General features: G+C 40.6%; 1 protein-coding gene and 1 long non-coding RNA gene across 3 annotated transcripts in view; both read left to right on the plus strand.

Moving 5' to 3' along the window:
• THSD4 (thrombospondin type 1 domain containing 4) overlaps positions 1–18,786 on the plus strand; it is a 698,888-nt gene that overhangs the window by 325,193 nt on the left and 354,909 nt on the right. For both annotated transcript variants that reach the window (XM_077939655.1, XM_028851087.2), the window contains exon 7: positions 14–150. In XM_077939655.1, coding sequence (XP_077795781.1) covers positions 14–150 — 137 coding nt within the window. The remainder of the gene's footprint in view (positions 1–13; positions 151–18,786) is intronic.
• The window catches only part of LOC144329945 (uncharacterized), a 124,327-nt gene continuing 114,942 nt past the window's right edge, over positions 9,402–18,786 (plus strand). The window contains exon 1 of the long non-coding RNA XR_013395699.1: positions 9,402–13,643. This is a non-coding gene — a long non-coding RNA (uncharacterized LOC144329945). The remainder of the gene's footprint in view (positions 13,644–18,786) is intronic.

The following is an 18,786-nucleotide window of genomic DNA, read 5'->3' on the forward strand; positions in this document are numbered from 1 at the left end:
TTTATTTTGGTAGTGAAAGGCAATCGCAAATGTGAATTGAACTGCCAGGCAATGGGCTACCGCTTCTATGTACGGCAAGCTGAGAAGGTCATCGATGGCACCCCTTGTGACCAGAATGGCACGGCCATCTGTGTGTCTGGGCAGTGCAAGGTAAGTGCCCCTGAACTAGGGTGAATTCTTAGGGTGTTTGATCTGTGACTGCTGACTCCATTGTTTTCCAGGGAGGGACTAGGCTGCTAGCTGCCCCCAGCCCACGTCGGGGCCACTGAACCATGCGCTCTGGGAGGAGTGGGCTGAGATAGGGCTGCTTGGTCAGCCCTGACTGTGCTTTTGATCTTTGGGCGTCACTAGGTCCCACTCTAGCATTTCCATTATTAAGTGACTTATGTTGACACCACATGCTTCACAAGGGACACGGCAATCTTTGCTAGTTGGATCTGGAGCTCCTTCCTTGCCTGTGAAACAGAGGTTATGGAAAGGGCACTGCTGGTTAAATCAAGAAATAGTTGGCGTCATGAGGGTGGCATTTTAAGGGAATGGCATATTTTATCTTGCCTCTCCCCAGAAGGGGCAGGCTTCCAAAGGAAAGTTGATTCATGCCTTTTATAGCAGAAGTTGTACTTTAAACAGGAAGTTTTCAACCTCCTTGGGCTTCTGAAGTCTGTTCCAGGAACTCCCCGCCTGGCGTTCTGCAAACATTCTGGGCTTGAGAGAATCCTTGTGGGATGTTCAGTGTTGACAGAAAGCACCATTTGGTTAAAAATCGGCATCTTAGATGAAATGGCACAAATTCTGTAGCCACATTAATTTGCGCTTGGACTTCTACCCTCCTTTCATCTACATACGTATTAGTGGAGCTAAGCTTTAGCAGGTAAATGACTCTGGAGCCCAAACGAAGAGTCTATCTTAATTAGCACTCTATAGCTAGCTGGCAGACCGAGTTTTATCACAGGAAGAGCTCTTTGGCTACAACACCTGGAAGTTCCTATTATACTTTGAATATAAATTGCTACAGTGTTTAATATTAGGGATATTGAGGTGTGATTTGTGAGCACAGCCTACCCTCCCAATAACATTTTGAATGAGGAGGTTTCAAATAGGATGCAAAATAACTTATAAAGCAGGATTGATATTCTCAGATTTTTAAAAAGTGTATTTTTAATTGTTATGAGTATGTAATGGATGTATATGTTTATGAGGTATATGTGATATTTTCATACAGGCATACAGTGTGTGATGATCAAATCTGGGTAATTGGGATATCCGTCACCTCAAGCTTTTATCATTTCTTTGTATTAGGAACATTCTAGTGCTACTCTTTTATTTTATTTTATTTTACTTTATTTATTTATTTTTTGAGGTGGAGTTTCACTCTTGTTGCCCAGGCTGGAGTGCAATGGCATAATCTCAGCTCACTACAACCTCCGCCTCCTGGGTTCAAGTGGTTCTCCTGCCTCAGCTTCCTAAGTAGCTGGGATTACAGGCTCACGCCACCACGCCCAACTAATTTTTTGTATTTTTAATAGAGACGGGGTTTCACCATGTTGGCCAGGCTGGTCTTGAACCCCTAACCTCAGGTGATCCACCCACCTTGGCCTCCCAAAGTGTTGGGATTACAGGCGTCAGCCACCTCGCCCAGCCTCTACTCTTTTAGTTATCTTAAAATATACAATAAATTATTGTTAGCTATAGTCACCCTATTGTGCTACCAAACACTTGATCTTATTAATTCTAACTGTATTTTTTTGCCCATTAACTATCCTCACTTTATAACCCTGTCCCTACTACCCTTTCCAGTCTCTGGCAACCGTCATTTCACTCTCGGTCTTCAGGAGTTCAATTTTGGTTTTTTTAGCTCCCACATATGAGTGAGAACATGTGCTATTTGTCTTTGTATGCCTGGCTTATTTCAGTTGACAGAATGTCCTTCAGTTCTATCCATGCTATTGCAAATGACAGGATTTTGTTCTCACATTTTGAATGCAAGTTCAGAAAGGAACAAGGTGTCACTTGATATCTGATGTGTATGAAATATCTTTGGAAGAGCAAACACTGAAAGAATTAGGATGCGGCATAGACGAGGCAGGAAACATCATGGGAAACATCATAGCCTCCAATTTTCCGCTCCTTTGGAAAAACCACTGGTTTTCACACATCGTCTCGGAGCTTCAGCGTCCTCAGAAAATACCCAAGGGCATTCTCTTAGAGTTTTATGATCTCCAACTTTTATGTTCTCTGTTTCTAAATGTTACTGAACTAAAATGATGGGCCTGATAGCAATCTAGCTTTGTCTTTCAGATCCCAAATCAACTGTTTAATTTCCTGAATACAGGTGCACACTGCTAAGGAATGGTGAATGTAGTGGTAGAGTATAATGGTTACAAACCTGCCCCCCGAAGTCGAATTGCGTGGGTTCAAGTCATGCCTCTTCCACTGATTTACTGTGTGATTTTGTAAAAGTTACTTACACTCTCTGTGCTTCTGTGCATCATCTAAAAAATAAGGAGGATGGTACCTACGTCCTGTGTTGTGGTGAAGAGTCATGACCCTATAACAGGGTCTGGCATTCAGTAAGCATACTGGTATTCATTAGTATTATCACTGCATATGCCTACATATATACCATTGTACCTGGATTTTCTATGCAAAAGTATTTGCCTTTTCTTGTTGGTTATAGATTTGTCAGATACAGATGCTCTTTTGGCTCAGCACTCTCACGCTGTAGGGTGAATCACTGGGGGATTGCAGATTCTGATTCAGTAGGGCCTGGGGAACAGCCTGGGAGTCTGCTTTTCTAACAAACTTCCATGTGATATTGATGCTGCTGGTCCCTGGATCATATTTTGAGTAGCAAGGTTTTAAGGGACACTGATGAAAATATAGTTAACAAAGATCCAGAAATATAAATATATGGTGGTGAGATGACTTGGAAGGAATATGAAATGTGGTCTCTTCACTGGGAGAGCACGTTTTCTTAGTATTTCTTTAAAAGTCTATTAGCTGATGATACAAAAGAAAAGCAAACACTTATAAGGACATGGGTATGGATTCTTACTAATTGATGAAAAACATTCAAACTTTACGGCAACACAGTTTGCAGATAATAATTGCTAAAAGCCTGAAACAGACATTTTCCAGGATGTGAGTATATTAATAGGGTTCTGATGCTACTAGGACTACGTGGATGCTACTTTGCATTTGTTCTCCGCATTTGCCTGAAGTTCCCTCATTGAAGTTGTTGGAACCACTGACTATCCCGTCCTCTCTAGAACTTCAGTTTAAATAATCAGAAGTACATTTGCTTCCCAGGCTGAACTTCTGTTTACTTTGCAGCTTTCAAAGGGTGATGTGTCCTGTTCTAAATATTTGATTGGATGCCCAGAATTCAAATTGATTTCTCCACCTCTCTGACTTGTGGCTGAGAAAGCTGTCGCTCGCAGACAGTTTTCCCTAAGATGTGTGTCTGCATCTGAAATAGTGACACAAAGCCTCTCCTGGCCACATAGAGTTGAAAGAAATAGGCAGGCTTGCAAGAAAAGTTAATGAAAGGTGACAAGCATTGCATAATAATATAAGCCAAGTCTACAAAAGAGTCCTCATGAGAGGAGGGCACTGTCCTCACATCGAGCCAAGTAAAGGTCCCAGGCCCACCCATTGCTGGCTTGAATGCTCTGTTTCAGCTCAAGCTAGAGCCTGTGTTTACCCAGTTCTGGAGCTCCCTGTGTTTCATTTATTCTTAAAAAATTCTTAATTTATCACTTTTGTGGGCACATAATAGATAGAGTACATGAGATAATTTAATACAGGCAGACAATACGTAATAATCACATCAGAGTAAATGGGGTATCTATCCCCTCAAGCGTTTATCCTTTGTGTTATGAATGATCCAATTATACTCTGAGTTATTTTAAAATTACATTATTATTGACTATAGTCACCCTGTTGTGCTATCAAATGCTAGATATTATTTATTCTTTCTATTTTTTGTACCCATTAACTATCCCCACCTCCCCCTTAACCCCCACTACCCTTCTAGCCTCTGGTAGCCATCATTATCCTCTCTATCTCCATGAGTTCAATTGTTTTAATTTTTGGCTTCCACAAATAAGTGAGAACACGGCAAGTTTGTCTTTTTTCTTTTCTTTTTTTTTTTTTTGTTTAGATGGAGTCTTGCTCTGTTGCCTAGGCTGAAGTGCAGTGCTGCAATCTTGGTTCACCGCAGCCTTCGCCTTAGGCGGTTCAAGCCACTCTCCTGTCTCAGCCTCCCGAGTAGCTGGGATTACAGGCATGTGCCACCACACCCAGCTAATTTTTGTATTTTTAGTAGAGACAGTGTTTTGTCATGTTGGCCAGGCTGGTCTCGAACTCCTGACCTCAGGTAAGCCAGCCACCTTGGCCTCCCAAAGTGCTGGGATTACAGGTATGAGCTACCTCACCCAACCCGAAGTTTGTCTTTTTGTGCCTGGTTTATTTCACTTAGCATAATGACCTCCATTTCCATCTATGTTGTTGCAAATGACAGGATCTCATTCTTCTTTGTGACTAAATAGTACTTTATTGTGTATATGTACCACATTTTCTTTATACATTCATCTGTTGATGGACACTTAAGTTGATGCAAATCTTGGCTTTTGTGACTAGTGTTGCAATAGACATGAGTGTGCAGATATCTCTTCGATATACTGATTTCTTTTCTTTGGGGTATATGCCTACCAGTGGGACTGCTGGATCACATGGTAGCTCTATTCTTAGTTTTTTGAGGAACCTCCAAACTGTTCTCCATAGTGGTTATACCAACTTACATTCCTACCTACAGTGTAAGAGGGTTCCCTTTACTCCACATCCTCACCAATATTTGTTATTGCCTCACTTTTAGTGAGTTATTCACTCACATTTGAACTGGGGTGAGACAATATCTCATTGTGGTTTGGATTTGTATTTCTCTAATGATCAATGATGTTGAGTAGGTTTCCATATACCTGTTTTCCATCTGTATGTCTTCTTTTGAGAAATGTTTATTCAAATCTTTTGCCCCTTTTAAAATCAGATTATTAGACATTTTTCCTATAGAGTTGTTTGAGCTATTATATATTCTGTTTATTAATCCCTTGTCAGATGGGTAGTTTGCAAATATTTTCTCACATTCTGTGGGTTGTCTCTTCACTTTGTTGATTATTTTCTTTGCTGTGCAGAAACTTTTTAACTTAATGTGGTCTGATTTGTCCATTTTTGCTTTGGTTGCCTGTGTTTGTGGGGTATTACTCAAGAAATCTCTGCCTAGTTCTATGTCCCAGAGAGTTCCCCCAATGTTTTCTTGTAGAAGTTTCATAGTTTGAGGTCTTAGATTTAGGTGTTTAATCCATTTTGGTTTGATTTTTATATATGGTGAGAGATAGAGTTTAGTTTCATTCTTTTGAATATGGATTTCCAGTTTTCCCAGCACCATTTTTTTGAGGAGACTGTCCTTTTTCTAATGTATGCTCTTGACCCCTTTAATGAAAACCCTTTAATGAAAGTGAGTTCACTGTAGATGTGTGGATTTATTTCTAGGTTCTCTATTCTGTTCCATTGGTCTATATGTCTGTTTTTATGCCAGTACCATGCTGTTTTGGTTACTATTGCTCTGTAGTATAATTTGAAATCAAGTAATGTAATTCCTCCAGTTTTCTTCATTTTGCTCAGGATTGCTTTGTCTATTCTTAATCTTTTGTGGTTCCATATAAATTTTAGAATTGTGTTTTTCTATTTCTGTGAAGAATTTCATTGGTATTTTGATAGGTATTACATTAAATCTGTAATTTGCTTTGGTTTTACAGACATTTTAACAATATTAATTCTTCCAATCCAGGAACACAGGATATCTTTCCAATTCTTTTGTGTCCTCTTCAACTTCTTTCATCCAGGTTGTTTTTTTTTTTTTTGAGACGGAGTCTCGCTGTGTCGCCCAGGCTGGAGTGCAGTGGCTGGATCTCAGCTCACTGCAAGCTCCGCCTCCCGGGTTCACGCCATTCTCCTGCCTCAGCCTCCCGAGTAGCTGGGACTACAGGCACCCGCCACCTCGCCTGGCTAGTTTTTTGTATTTTTTAGTAGAGACGGGGTTTCACCGTGTTAGCCAGGATGGTCTTGATCTCCTGACCTCATGATCCACCCGTCTTGGCCTCCCAAAGTGCTGGGGTTACAGGCTTGAGCCACCGTGCCCAGCCTCATCCATGTTGTATAGTTTTCATTGTAGATCTTTTACTTCTTTGGTTAATTCCTGGATATTTTATTTGTAGTTATTGTGAATGGGATTAGTTTTTAAATTTATTTTTCAGATTGTTTGCTGTTGGCATACAGAAATATGTATGTTTGCTGTTCCCATATAGAAATGTTACTGTTTTTTGGATGTTGATTTTGTATTTTGCAACTTTACTGAATTTGTTTATCAATTCTAATCACTTTTGGTGGAGTCTTTAGTGTTTTCCAAATATAACATTATATCATCTGCAAACAAGGGTAATTTGACTTCATCCTTTCCAATTTGGATGGCCTTTATTTCTTTCTCATATCTGATTGTTCTGGCTAGGACTTCCAGTACTACGTTGAATAACAGTAGTGAAAGTGAACATCCTTGTCTTGTTCCAGATCTTAGAGGAAAGGCTTTTGGTTTTTCAGTATGAAACTGGCCATGGGTCTGTCATATACGACTTTATTATGTTAAGGCATGTTCCTTCTATACCCAAGTTTTTCAGAGTTTTTATCTTGAAGGGATGTTGAATTTTATCAAATGCTTTTATTAGCATCAATTGAAAGGTCATATGGTTTTTGTTGTTCATTCTGTTGCTATGAGATATCACATTGATTGATTTGCCTATGTTGAACCATCCTTGCATCCCTGGGATGAATCGCACTTGGTTCTGATGAATGATGTTTTATTGTGTTGTTGAATTTAGTTACTAGTTTTTTTCTGAAGGATTTTTTGCATCATGCATTTGGAATTATTCCCTGCTCCTCTATTTTTTAGAATAGTTTGAATAGGAGTTGTGTATTTAATCTTATTTAAATGTTTGGTAAAATTCAGCAGTGAAGCCAATGGGTCCCAATCTTCTTTACTGGGAGACTTTTTATTACTGTTTCTATCTCATTACTTGTTATTGGTCTGTTCAAGTATTGGATTTCTTCATGGTTTAATCTTGATAGGTTGTATGTATCTAGGAATGTTATTCATTTATTCTACACTTTCCAGTTTATTGACATATAGTTGCTCATAGTAGTCACTATTGATACTTTGAATTTCTGTGGTATCAGTTGTAATGTCTCCTTTTTTAGCTCTGATTTTATTTATTTGAGTCTTCTCTCTCTTTTTCTTAGTCTGAGTAAAGGTTTGTCCATTTTATCTTTTCAAAAACTAACTTTTCATTTTGTTGACCTTTTGCATTATTTTCTTCATTTCAATTTCATTTATTTCTGCTCTGATCTTTATTATATCTTTTCTTTTTCTTTTTCTTTTTTTTTTTTTAGACAGAATCTTGCTCTGTTGCTGAGGCTAGAGTGCAGGGGCATGATCACAGCTCACTGCAACCTTGACCTCCAGGCTCAAGCAGTTCTCCCAGCTCAGCCTCCTGGGTAGCTGGAACTACAGGTGCATGCCACCACACCTGACCAATTTTTAAAATTTTTATAGAGATGGGATCTCGCTATGATGCCTAGGCTGGTCTTGAACTCCTAGGCTCAAGCAGTTCTCCTGCCTCAGCCTCCCAAAGTGCTGGGATATAGGCATGAGCACCGTGCCTGGCCTATTATTTATCTTTCACTAATTTGGGGTTTTTTTCTTGTATTTCTACTCTTTAAGATGCATCAATAGGTTGTTTATTTGAAGTTTTTCTACTTTTTTGATGTAGGTGCTTATAGGTATAAACATCCCTCTTAGTACTGCTTTCAGTGTATCCCATAGATTTTGGTGTGCTGTTTCCATGATCATTTGTTTTAAGAAATTTTTCAATTTTCTTCTTAATTTCTTTATTGACACACTAATCATTCAGGAGCAAATTGTTTAATTTCCATGAGTTTGTATAGTTTCCAAAATTCCTCTTGTTATTATTTTCTGGTTTTATTCCATTGTGGTCAGAGAAGACACTTGATATTATTTCTGTGTTTTTGAATGTTTTAGGACTTGTTTGGTGGCCTAACATATGGTCTATCCTTAAGAATGATGCATGTGCTGAGGAAAAGGATGTGTATTCTGTAGCTGTTGGATGAAATGTTCTGTAAATATCTATTAGATCCATTTGGTCTGTAGTGTAGATTAAGTTTGATGTTTCTTTGCTGATTTTCTGTCTGGATGATCTGTCCAATGCTGAGAGTGCGGTGTTGAAGTGTCCAGCTATTAATGTATTGGCATCTGTCTCTCTTTTGTTAGTTTTAGTACTATTTGCTTTATATATCTGGGTACTCCAGTGTTGGGTGCGTATATATTTACAATTGTTAAATCCTTTTGCTGAATTGATTCCTTTATCATATAATGACGTTCTTTGTGTCTTTTTATAGTTTTTGCATTGAAATCTAGTTTGTCTAAGTATAGCTACTCCTGTTCATTTTTGGTTTCTATTTGCGTAGAATATGTTTGTTCATCCCTTTATTTTCAGCCTATGTGTGTCTTTATATGTGAAGTGTGTTTCTTGTAGGAAACAGATGTATGGGTCTTTCTTTTTTTTTAAATCCGTTCAGCTACTCTGTCTTTTGATTTGTGAGTTTTGTCCATTTCCATTCAATGTTATTATTGATAATTAATGACTTATTTCTGGCATTTTGTTGTTTGCTGATTGTTTTGTAGTCTTCTTTCTTTCCTTCCTTCCTGTCTTCCTTTTAGTGAGTGTGATTTTCTCTGGTAGTATGTTTTAATTGCTTGAGTTTTGCTTTTTGTATATCTGTTTTATGATTTTGGGTTTGGTTACCATGAGGCTTGCAAATAATGTCTTACAGTTCATTATTTTAAACTGATTATCACTTAACATTGATTGCAATTAACAAAATAACAAGCAAAGAGAAACCAATAAAAATTTTACACTTTAACTTCATCTCCTTGCTTTTTAACATTTTGTTGTTTCTATTTATGTCTTATTGTACTGTCTATGTCTTGAAGAGTTATTGTTATTATTTTTGATAGGTTCATCTTTTAGTCTTTCTACCCAAGGTAAGAGTGATGGCCAGGTGCAGTGGCTCACACCTGTAATCCCAGCACTTTGGGATCACTTGTGATTAGGCGTTCGAGACCAGCCTGGTCAACATGGTGAAACCCCATCTCTACTAAAAATACAAAAATTACTTGGGTGTGGTGACATGCACCTATAATTCTAGGTACTCAGGCATGAGAATTGCCTGAGTTCGGGAGGCAGAGGTTGCAGTGAGCTGACATGGTGCCACTGTACTCCAGCCTGGGTGATAGTGAGACTCTGTCTCAAAAAAAAAAAAAAAAAAAAAAGGAGTAGTTTACACACCACAATTACAGTGTATAATATTTTGTGTTTTTCTGTGTACTTACTATTACCAGAGAGTTTTGTATCTTCAATTGATTTCTTATTGCTCATTAACATCCTTTTCTTTCTAGTCTCTTTCTACTCCCTTTAGTATTTCTTATAGGATAGGGCTTGTGTTGATAAAATCCCTTAGCTTTTGTTTGTCTGGGAGAGTCTTTATTTCTCCATCACATTTGAAGGGTATTTTCACCAGATATACTATTCTATGGTAAAAGTGTGGTTCCTTTAGCATTTTAAATATGTGATGCCACTCTCCCCTGGCCTGTAAGGTTTCCACTGAAATGTCCGCTGCCAGATATAATGGCGCTCCATTGTATGTTATTTATTTCTTTTCTCTTGCTGCTTTTAGGAACCTTTCTTTTTCTTTGACCTTTGAGAGTTTGATTATTGAATGTCTTGAGGTAGTGTCATTTGGGTTATATCTACTTGGTCTTTTGTAGCCTTCTTGTACTTGAATATTGATATCTTTCCCTAGGTTTGGGGAGTTCTCTGTTATTATCCCTTTGAACAAACATTCTACCCCATTTCTGTCTCTACTTCCTCTGGAAGGCCAATAACTCTTAGATTTGAACTTTGGAGGCGATTTTCTAGATCTCGTAGGCATGCTTTATTCCTTTTTACTTTTTTTCTTTTGTCTCCTCTTGTGTATTTTCAAATAACTTGTCTTCAAGCTCACTAATTCTTCTTTCTACCTGATCAATTCTGCTGTTAAGAGACTCTGATGTATTCTTCAGTATGTCAGTTGCCTTTCAGCTCCAGAAATTCTGCTTGATTCTTTGTTAAATGTATCTGATAGAATTCTGAATTCCTTCTCTGTGTTGTCCTGAATTTCGTTGAGTTTCCTCAAGACAGCTATTTTGAATTTTCTGACTGAAAGGTTACATATTGCTGTTTTTTCAGGATTGGTCCCTGATGCCTTATTTAGTTCATTTGGTGAAGTCATGTTTTCCTGGATGGTCTTGATGCTTGTGGATGTTCATTGGGGTCTCGATAGTTCAGAGTTAGGTATTTATTGTAGTCTTCACAGTCTGGGTTTGTTTGTACACAGTCTGGGTTTGTTTGTACTCGTCCTTCTTTGGAAGGCTTTCTGGATATTTGCAGGGACTTGGGTGTTGTGATCTAAGTCTTTGGTCACTGCAGATGTGACCACCTTAAGCCCACTAATGCTGTGGCTCTTGCAGATTCATAGAGGTACCACCTTGGTGGTCTTGTGTAAGTTCCAGAAGGATTCCCTGGATTACCAGGCGGAGACTGTTGTCTCCCCTTACTTTCTCCTACAAGAATGTAGCTTCTCTCTGTGATAAGCTGCTTGGAACCAGGGAAGGGGTGACATAAGCACCCCTGTGGCCACCACCACTGGGACTGTGCTGGGTCAGACCTGAAGGCAGCACAGCACTGGGTCTTGCCCAAGGCCTGCCATAACCACTACCTGGCTACTGCTTATGTTCACTCAAGGCCTAGGGCCTACAATCAGTAGGTGGCAAAGCCAGCCAGGCTTGTATCCTTCCCTTTAGGGTGGCAAGTTCCTTCCAGCCCTGGGCTAGTTCAGAAATACCATTCAGGAGCCAGGGCCTGGGGTCAGAAACCTAGGAATCAATTGGTGCTCTATTCTACTGCAGCTTAGCTGGCACCCAAGACAGAAGCCAAAGTTCTTCCCACTCTTCCTTCCCCTTTCTACAAGCAGAGGAGTCTCTCCCTGTGGCCACCACCTCCACAGGCCCACAGAGAGCAATGCCAGGCTCTTGCTGATGTTCACTCAAGGTCTTTAGAGCAGTTGGCTCCCCTCTGGCCCCGGGCAGGTGCAGAAATCCTGCCCAAGTCCCAAAGCCTGAAATTAGGGACTCCAAAAGCCCACTTGGTGCTATACTCCACTGTGGCCAAACTGGTATTTAAGCTGCAAGACAAAGTCCCCTTTACTCTTTCCTCTGCTTTTCTCAAGCAGAAGGAGTTTCTCTCCATAGCCACCACAGCTGGGAATGCCCTCAGTCACAGCTGAAGCTAGAAGATCTCAGAGTCTTACCCAAGGCCCACGATGTGTACTACCTGGTTACTGCTGCTGATTATTCAGGGCCCAAAGGCTCTTTAGTCAGCAGGTGATGAATCCTGCCAGGACTGGGTCCTTCCCTTAAAGGCAGCAGGTTCTCTTCTGGCCCAGGGTATGTCTAGAAATGTCTTCTGGGAACTATGGCCTGGAATGGGGGCCTCAGGACTTACATGCTGCCGTATCCTATGGTGGATGAGCTGGTATCTAAGTTGTAAGACAAAGACCTCTTTCCTCTTCCCTCTCCTTTCCTCAAGTGGAAGGAAGCAGTTTCTCCCATAGAGGCAAGTGCACTGCCTGGGGTTGGAGGAGGGGTAGTGTAAACACTCCTTTGACCACCCTGGCTGGTGTCTCACTGGGTTTCATGCCCCCCAAGTCCACTAGCTCCAAGCCCAACATAGCAGCAGAACATTCCCAGTGATTACACGGCTTGTGGCCTAGACTGCCGTTCAGGTATATTTAGGACCCCAGAGTACATTAGCCCACCGTGGCAAGCCTTGCCATAACTCACGTTCTAACCACTAGGATGAACGAGTGCCCTTTGAACTAGGCCTAGTCTCAGTGCTCCCTCCATGGCAACAGCTGGGTTCTGCCTGGTGTTGCTTTCCACTGCGATAGGGCAGCACTGAGCTCCAATGCAAAGGTGGGACAGTGATGTGGGAATCACGGTGCTCTCCCTCCCAAAAGTGGACAGACTCTCTGCGCCCTGTGGCTGCTGCTGGGGAATGGGAGAGGATTGGTGTCAGTGATTCAAGACTGTCTTTCCTACCCTCTTCAGTGTCCCTTTCAGTGATCCTAAGTTAAAACCAAGTTATGTGATCACTCACCTGATTTCGGCTCATATGAAGGTGCTTTTTTGTATAAATAATCATTAAATTTGGTGTTCCTATGTGGAGGATGATGATGAAGGCTGCAATTCAGCCATCTTGCTCTGCCTTTCCTCTGCACTTTAGACTCGAGAGTTGGAATAAGGGCAAGAAGAATGTGGATGTCCTAGGCCTACCTTGGTGAGGGTCGGGGAACAGAGAAAATTGGGGTTGATATCTAGTCCCTTGGTGTGGGGTGATACTCCATTTTTTTACAGGGACTGGAAGGAGTCTAAATGTCGGCTTTGGGCTAATTACTGCATATCGAAAGGCCTCGAAGGGAAAGGGCAAGTAGAGCTCTCATTCTGTCATTTCCAAAAACAAGAGGATGTATTGGAAGCCCACAGAAGTTCTCCCTCCCTCACCCCAATCCCTTTTGCCAGACATCAAAAATGAGTATCTGGCCAGCCTTCAGAGAAGTCTCAGAGACACTCCAGCCCTCCCCAGTCATTACTGTCATTTACACAAGCGAAATATCACTTAGGTCTAATTAACAGAGAGCACAATTATAATTTCTATTATTAAACATCACATTAACCACGCTATGATTTAGTTTTACTTGATCTCAGCTTTAAACTCTGTTTTTAAATGTTCCAAAATTTTATAGTTTGGGGGTGTAGGTATTATTTTTGCTCACAACTTAATAAAAATAGATGAAACTTTGCCTTGAAGCTCTAGCAGGCATTTGAAAGAACAGGGTCATGGGGGTAAGGCACTAGGAAAAAATAAACCAAAACTTTAGCTCCCTGGAGACCAACCTTTCAGAAATCTCAGGCTTCCAGACTTTAATGATCCTGAGTCAGAATGACCCCAAGGCCTACTCCCATCCCCCCTAAAAAAGTGTTTGGTAGTGAAGGAACAGAACTTGAGTAGGTGCCTTGCAAAAAAATAGCTGCTTTGAAATCACAGGGGAGGAAGGTGTTGAAACTGATGCAAGCCAGCAAGGAGCCATTTCTGAGTTTACCATGTGCTGCACCCTGGGTGGTGTCCTTTACACAAAAATGATTTTGTTCATTCATTTATCTTTACAATGACCCAATCAAAGAGGTATTATTAATCCCCATTTTGCAGAGGACTATCGTGAAGATGAAGTGAATTGTACACACTAAATGCTACATAGGGGGTTATTATTAATATTGGCTTTTTAGGCTGAATTGGTTTTTGTTGTTGTTGTTGTTGTTTTTTTTTGAGACGGAGTCTCGCTGTGTCTCCCAGACTGGAGTGCAGTGGCACGATCTCGGCTCACTGCAAGCTCCACCTCCCAGGTTCACGCCATTCTCCTGCCTCAGCCTCCCGAGTAGCTGGGACTACAGGTGCCCACCACCACGCCCGGCAAATTTTTTTGTATTTTTAGTAGAGACGGAGTTTCACGGTGTTAGCCAGGATGGTCTCGATCTCCTGACCTCATGATCCACCCACCTCGGCCTCCCAAAGTGCTGGGATTACAGGCGTGAGCCACCACACCCGGCCATGAATTGTTAATCAGAATGGAAAGAGCTGTTTATATGTGTTGGGAAAAAATTGTTTTTAAGTCTTTTCCCTTTTCTAAGTTTATTTTTCTCATCTCCTTTTTCCAAATGACCATCTTTTCAAAACACAAATCAAGATGAACCTCTCTTTTGACTAAATTCCACCTGCGGCTCCACAGTGCCTATGGAATAAAGTCCCAACCCTTCATCATCTGCCTCCTGCCAGGCCTCCTGGCAGCCAGATGGGGACATGTTAGTCCTTAACCCTGCAGGCCTGCTGGTTGGCGCTTTCATGGGAATGCATGTGCTGTCCCGTCAGCCTGGAGTGCCTTGCTGTGGCCAGTCTTGCTTTAGCAAAAAGCCTACCATTTGAATGGTTGTTTGACATAAATGTGTAAATGAAAGAAGGCACTTGGTACTCAGTATGTTGAATTTCAGCAAATGAAGTTAACCTTGAATTCATCACAGAGTTTTCTCATTTGGGGCCTGGGATAGGCAAGTTGAGTACAGATAAAACAAGGAGATGAAGCTCCCTTGGCCAGATACCCAGAACGCAAGGCCTTGAAGGTGGGGGAGAATTCTTGGCACCCTCCCAAGCCTCTGTCAGCCTCATCTTGTTTTTTGGTTGCTTACTCTGAATTTCTCGAGCCCTTGCAGAGCTGATGGCAGAGGAACCTAAGAAAGTGTGAGTGCATGCTCCCATGGTGCCTTCTGGTGAAGGGAAAGAAGCCGCCTTCTGGCTCCCGAACTCCTCCCTTACATCAGGCACATCCTCTGGTCAGTCATCACCTCCACTGCAGGGCGTTTCCTACGGCTCCGCCATCCACTCACACTCAGTGTGGGCTTTGACACTTCCTCCCCCAGCTGGGACACCACTTGGCTTCCATCAGGACACGTTGGCAGAGAGTTTCATATTTATTCAATAAATTAAAGCAAGGTAACTGTTTCCAAATGTTGAGAGATAAGCTGTAAACCAATGTGTTGCCCTGACTGGGAAGGATGACATAATGAATGTGTGTATGAGTAAGTATATCCGTGTGTGTGTGTGTGTGTGTGTGTGCGCACGCACGTGCAGGTGTTGAATGTACATTTCCCTCCTTTATATATACACTATTGTGCTCTGCTGAACCACACAAGTAGACCCTGCTCATTTTTTGACCCTTTTGCCCTACATTGCTTTTTTACTGGCTTCACTTTGCGGGCTTTCCTTAGAGTTTATATTGTTAGTCCAGTGAAACCAAGAGAATAACTGGATTGGGTAAATTGTTCTTCTCTTCTCCAAGATATTTGCATGATTCACCCTTGAAAGAGGGTGGATAGCTTCTAATTTGCCTGAATTCCAAGTTAATGTGACTCTTTGTGGACTTTCTCTCTTACACCGACCCCAAGCAAACTCTAATCTAATTTAAAGTACTTTCTGCTTGTGACTATTAAAAAGTTTATCATATTATATTATAGTTATTTTGACATGTGTCTTAGCTCCTAACAGAGAAAGATTGAGTATTATATGTATTTATATCCTCAATGCTTAACAGATTAAAATTATTCAATAAATGTTTTTTAAATATATACAAGAATGGAACAAAAGAACAAGTTAGAAATTTGTTGTGAAACCTCCTTTCCTGAAAATAATCATGAATAGGATTAACTAAGAAGTAAACTTTTGGGGCACTTGATCTGTTCTTAGGACCTCTTGAAACCTTAAACTGAAACCAAATATGAAACTGATGAAATTTGCTTTGTTATATGTAGTTTAGAAAAATTATCTAGTGTTTTTCTTATTTTAATCACTAGAACAACTACCCAACATAAAAACCCTGTTTAGATTTCTTAATCGATATATATTAAATAATCAACCTAAATTATACACATAATAATGAATTAATACAACAAATAATCATAACTGCTCACTGCCATACATTGGGCAAGGCATTGGGATTAAATAGTGGAAAAGATTAACACAGTTTCTACTCAAATTGAGCTTAAAACCTAGTGGGAAAAGTAATACAAAGTCAGTTAATAAGCAAAAGAATTGATGAATGCTATGAAGCATTCAAATGCATTCAACAAATATGATGATGAATGCTGTTGATGAATGCAGTGAAGTTGGATGAATGCTGTGAAGTTAACAGGGTAGTGAAAAAATGGTGGGGGGCACACATTAAATGGAGTGTTAGGTGAAGGTCTCCACGGAGGCCAGGAGGCCAGAAAACAGGTGAAGGCAATGTTACTGGCCTCCCAGATCTTAGAGATTGGAGAAAGTGTATGCCAAGCCTCTAGCCCAGGACCCAGCACATATGAGATACTCAGGGTAGAAGTTGAGATGACCATTTTGTGCGTGCACCTTGCCCTTTACCCCTGAGTTAATCTGGTCTACCTCTGGTAGTGCCATTCTTAGTTCCTCCAAGGTATGCACACTTCTTTCTGAACATATGCTGGCTTTAGCAATGGGAAACCCTCCATTAAGTCATTCTCCAGGCCCAAAATACTCTCCTGGAAATTGGATAATATAATGGGTCAAGAAGAGGCTTTGGTCAACCAGGATGTTCAACATTAAAACAGATAAAAGAGAGGTTGTTCAGGTAAAACTGGGATGGGATGTCCAGAGCATCCAACCTGGTCCTCTTACCCAAGTGACAGAAGAGTGGTTAGGATCCCCTCCCCTAGCTTTACAAAGGAATGGGTAGCATTCCCCCAAAGGGAACTTGAAGTGTTCAGTCTAAATTGGCAGGGATGGTGACTGACATTTGTAACTGAGAAAAGAGGGGAAACTTCAGCAGAGAAAAGTCCTCTGGGCCAGACAGTCCACTTCTACCCCAATACCTGACCCTAAGCCAAGCACAGTCTAGAAGCACTGTCTGAGTAGGATCTGTTATGGTATATATACAGAGCTATGCAATGCTCACTGTATGCAAAGTCACTTCTATGGTACTGTTCCACAAGGCACATAATAAAACTTTAGAAAACTGTGCTGCACGGGGAAACTCCATGCAGTCTCTGTTCATACTAATAGGGCCAAGGAAGCAGTAGCCCCCTTTCCTTTTGGCCCCTGTGTACATCCTTGGAGAATCAGCTCATATTATTATTCACCAGTTATATTGACATAGGCTCAGACTTTTTAATTATTATTACGATTTTTTAACATAGGCTGCTTAGCCTAATGATGACTCAAGTAGGACCTGGACATCTGAGTGAAGATGTGAAGGTAACATTCATCACCTGAACACCGTATTTGGACATCTCATTTAAATTCCTGGCAAAATTCAGGTCAAATCAAGTAGTGAGAAGCACCACTAATGTAATAGAAGAGCCTTAGAAAAATAGGTTAAAATGGGTTTTTGAGGACAAAAGTGTCAGATGAAAACACCTGGATGATTTGTTTCCTATATTTAATAGATACTACATTTATATGACTCAAACATCAAAACTACTCAGTTCCCCAGGGCTCCAACAGGAAATGGCCAGTGGTTGATAATTTATTTTTTAATGCAGATATTTTTCTGCATCTACAAGCCAATTCATATTATCTTCCCCCTCTTTTTGACACACAAGAGCATATTACGGACATTGCTCTTTCCCTTGCTTGTCTTCCTTAGCATACCTTAGAGAGCTTTCTGTTTCAATATCTAAAGAACATCTTCAATCATTTTACATTTGCATAGTATTGCACAGTAGGAACAACCATAATTAATTTAACTGTGATGCACATGTTGGTTGTTTCCAGTCTTTTACCATTACCAGTCATGCTGCGGTAGGGACCAAGCTTCCCACTTCCTCCTCTGAAGGTTCACTGACAGGCAGATTAAAAGGAGAAAAGGCATACGACACTTATTGTAAAATGCATGGCACAGGATAATCAGAGGAGAATCTGACTACCCAGTAGCTAAATGGGATACAGATGTTTATATACCCTTCTCCATAGAGGAAAGAGATGGGGAATATGTGGCAATTTGAGGATAGTAAACGATTGTTAGGGGGAAATTAATGGACTTGGAAAATACCCAGTGACCTGGGACAAAGTCTCTTGGGCCCACAGAACAGACAATGGGTGGTAAATGATTCTCTCTGAAATACTGAATAGGACCAGAACAGATGACAAATGGTTTGTGACAAAAGTCTGTCCAGGTGTATTGACAGACTTGAATCTTTCTTCCTCAATATGAGTTAAGTTAATGAAAACTAAGGGAAGGGCCAGAGGTAATTATTTTCTTTGGTAGGTCTTGACTTCAGGCAAATAAGAGAGCTTCAGAGAACAGCTTCATCCTGTGCTTTGGGAGAGACAGAGGGTTGAGAAACAGGAGCAGGCAGAAGATCAGCGAGACCCGTCAGGTTGCTTCTTTAGCACATCAAAGTGCCCCATTTTGGGATATTCGTTTCTGAGCTCAGACTTTCCTGGACGTTTCACATGTTAAAAGATGAGCTAGTGACTGTGGAGAGGAAAATAGAGTTAGTAGCTGGATGGTAAAGGATCGCATTAAACCAGCCTCTCATTCCTGAGAATAGGCCAATCCAATTAAACAGTAGTTTCTCATTTTAAGAGATGGCATTGTAGATGGGCTCTCAAAGTTAGACCTCTATACATGACACAGGCAAACAGATATTTAATAAGAGACATTTTTTTATGGAAACAGATGAAAAACAAATGTTAATGTCTGTGGTGGTCTATAAACTAGTTTCTTTTAGAGTCATGGGGGCAGTCAGCTGAGACGGCCAGTGGCAATGTGATAGATTTTCCTGGATTTTAGTTTGTGTGTAAGTTTGTTCAAATAAAGCTGTTGTGATTTTTTTCTTCAAAGCCAAGTTTACTAGCTTCAGCTTGTAGAGTCTTTGGAAAAAAGAAATTTTAATTTTAGTGATTCCAAGTCAGAAGTTTTCCTAGAAAAACTCAAAAACAA

Source organism: Macaca mulatta, chromosome 7 (genome assembly GCF_049350105.2).
Source record: "Macaca mulatta isolate MMU2019108-1 chromosome 7, T2T-MMU8v2.0, whole genome shotgun sequence".
Taxonomy (NCBI): Eukaryota; Metazoa; Chordata; class Mammalia; order Primates; family Cercopithecidae; genus Macaca; species Macaca mulatta.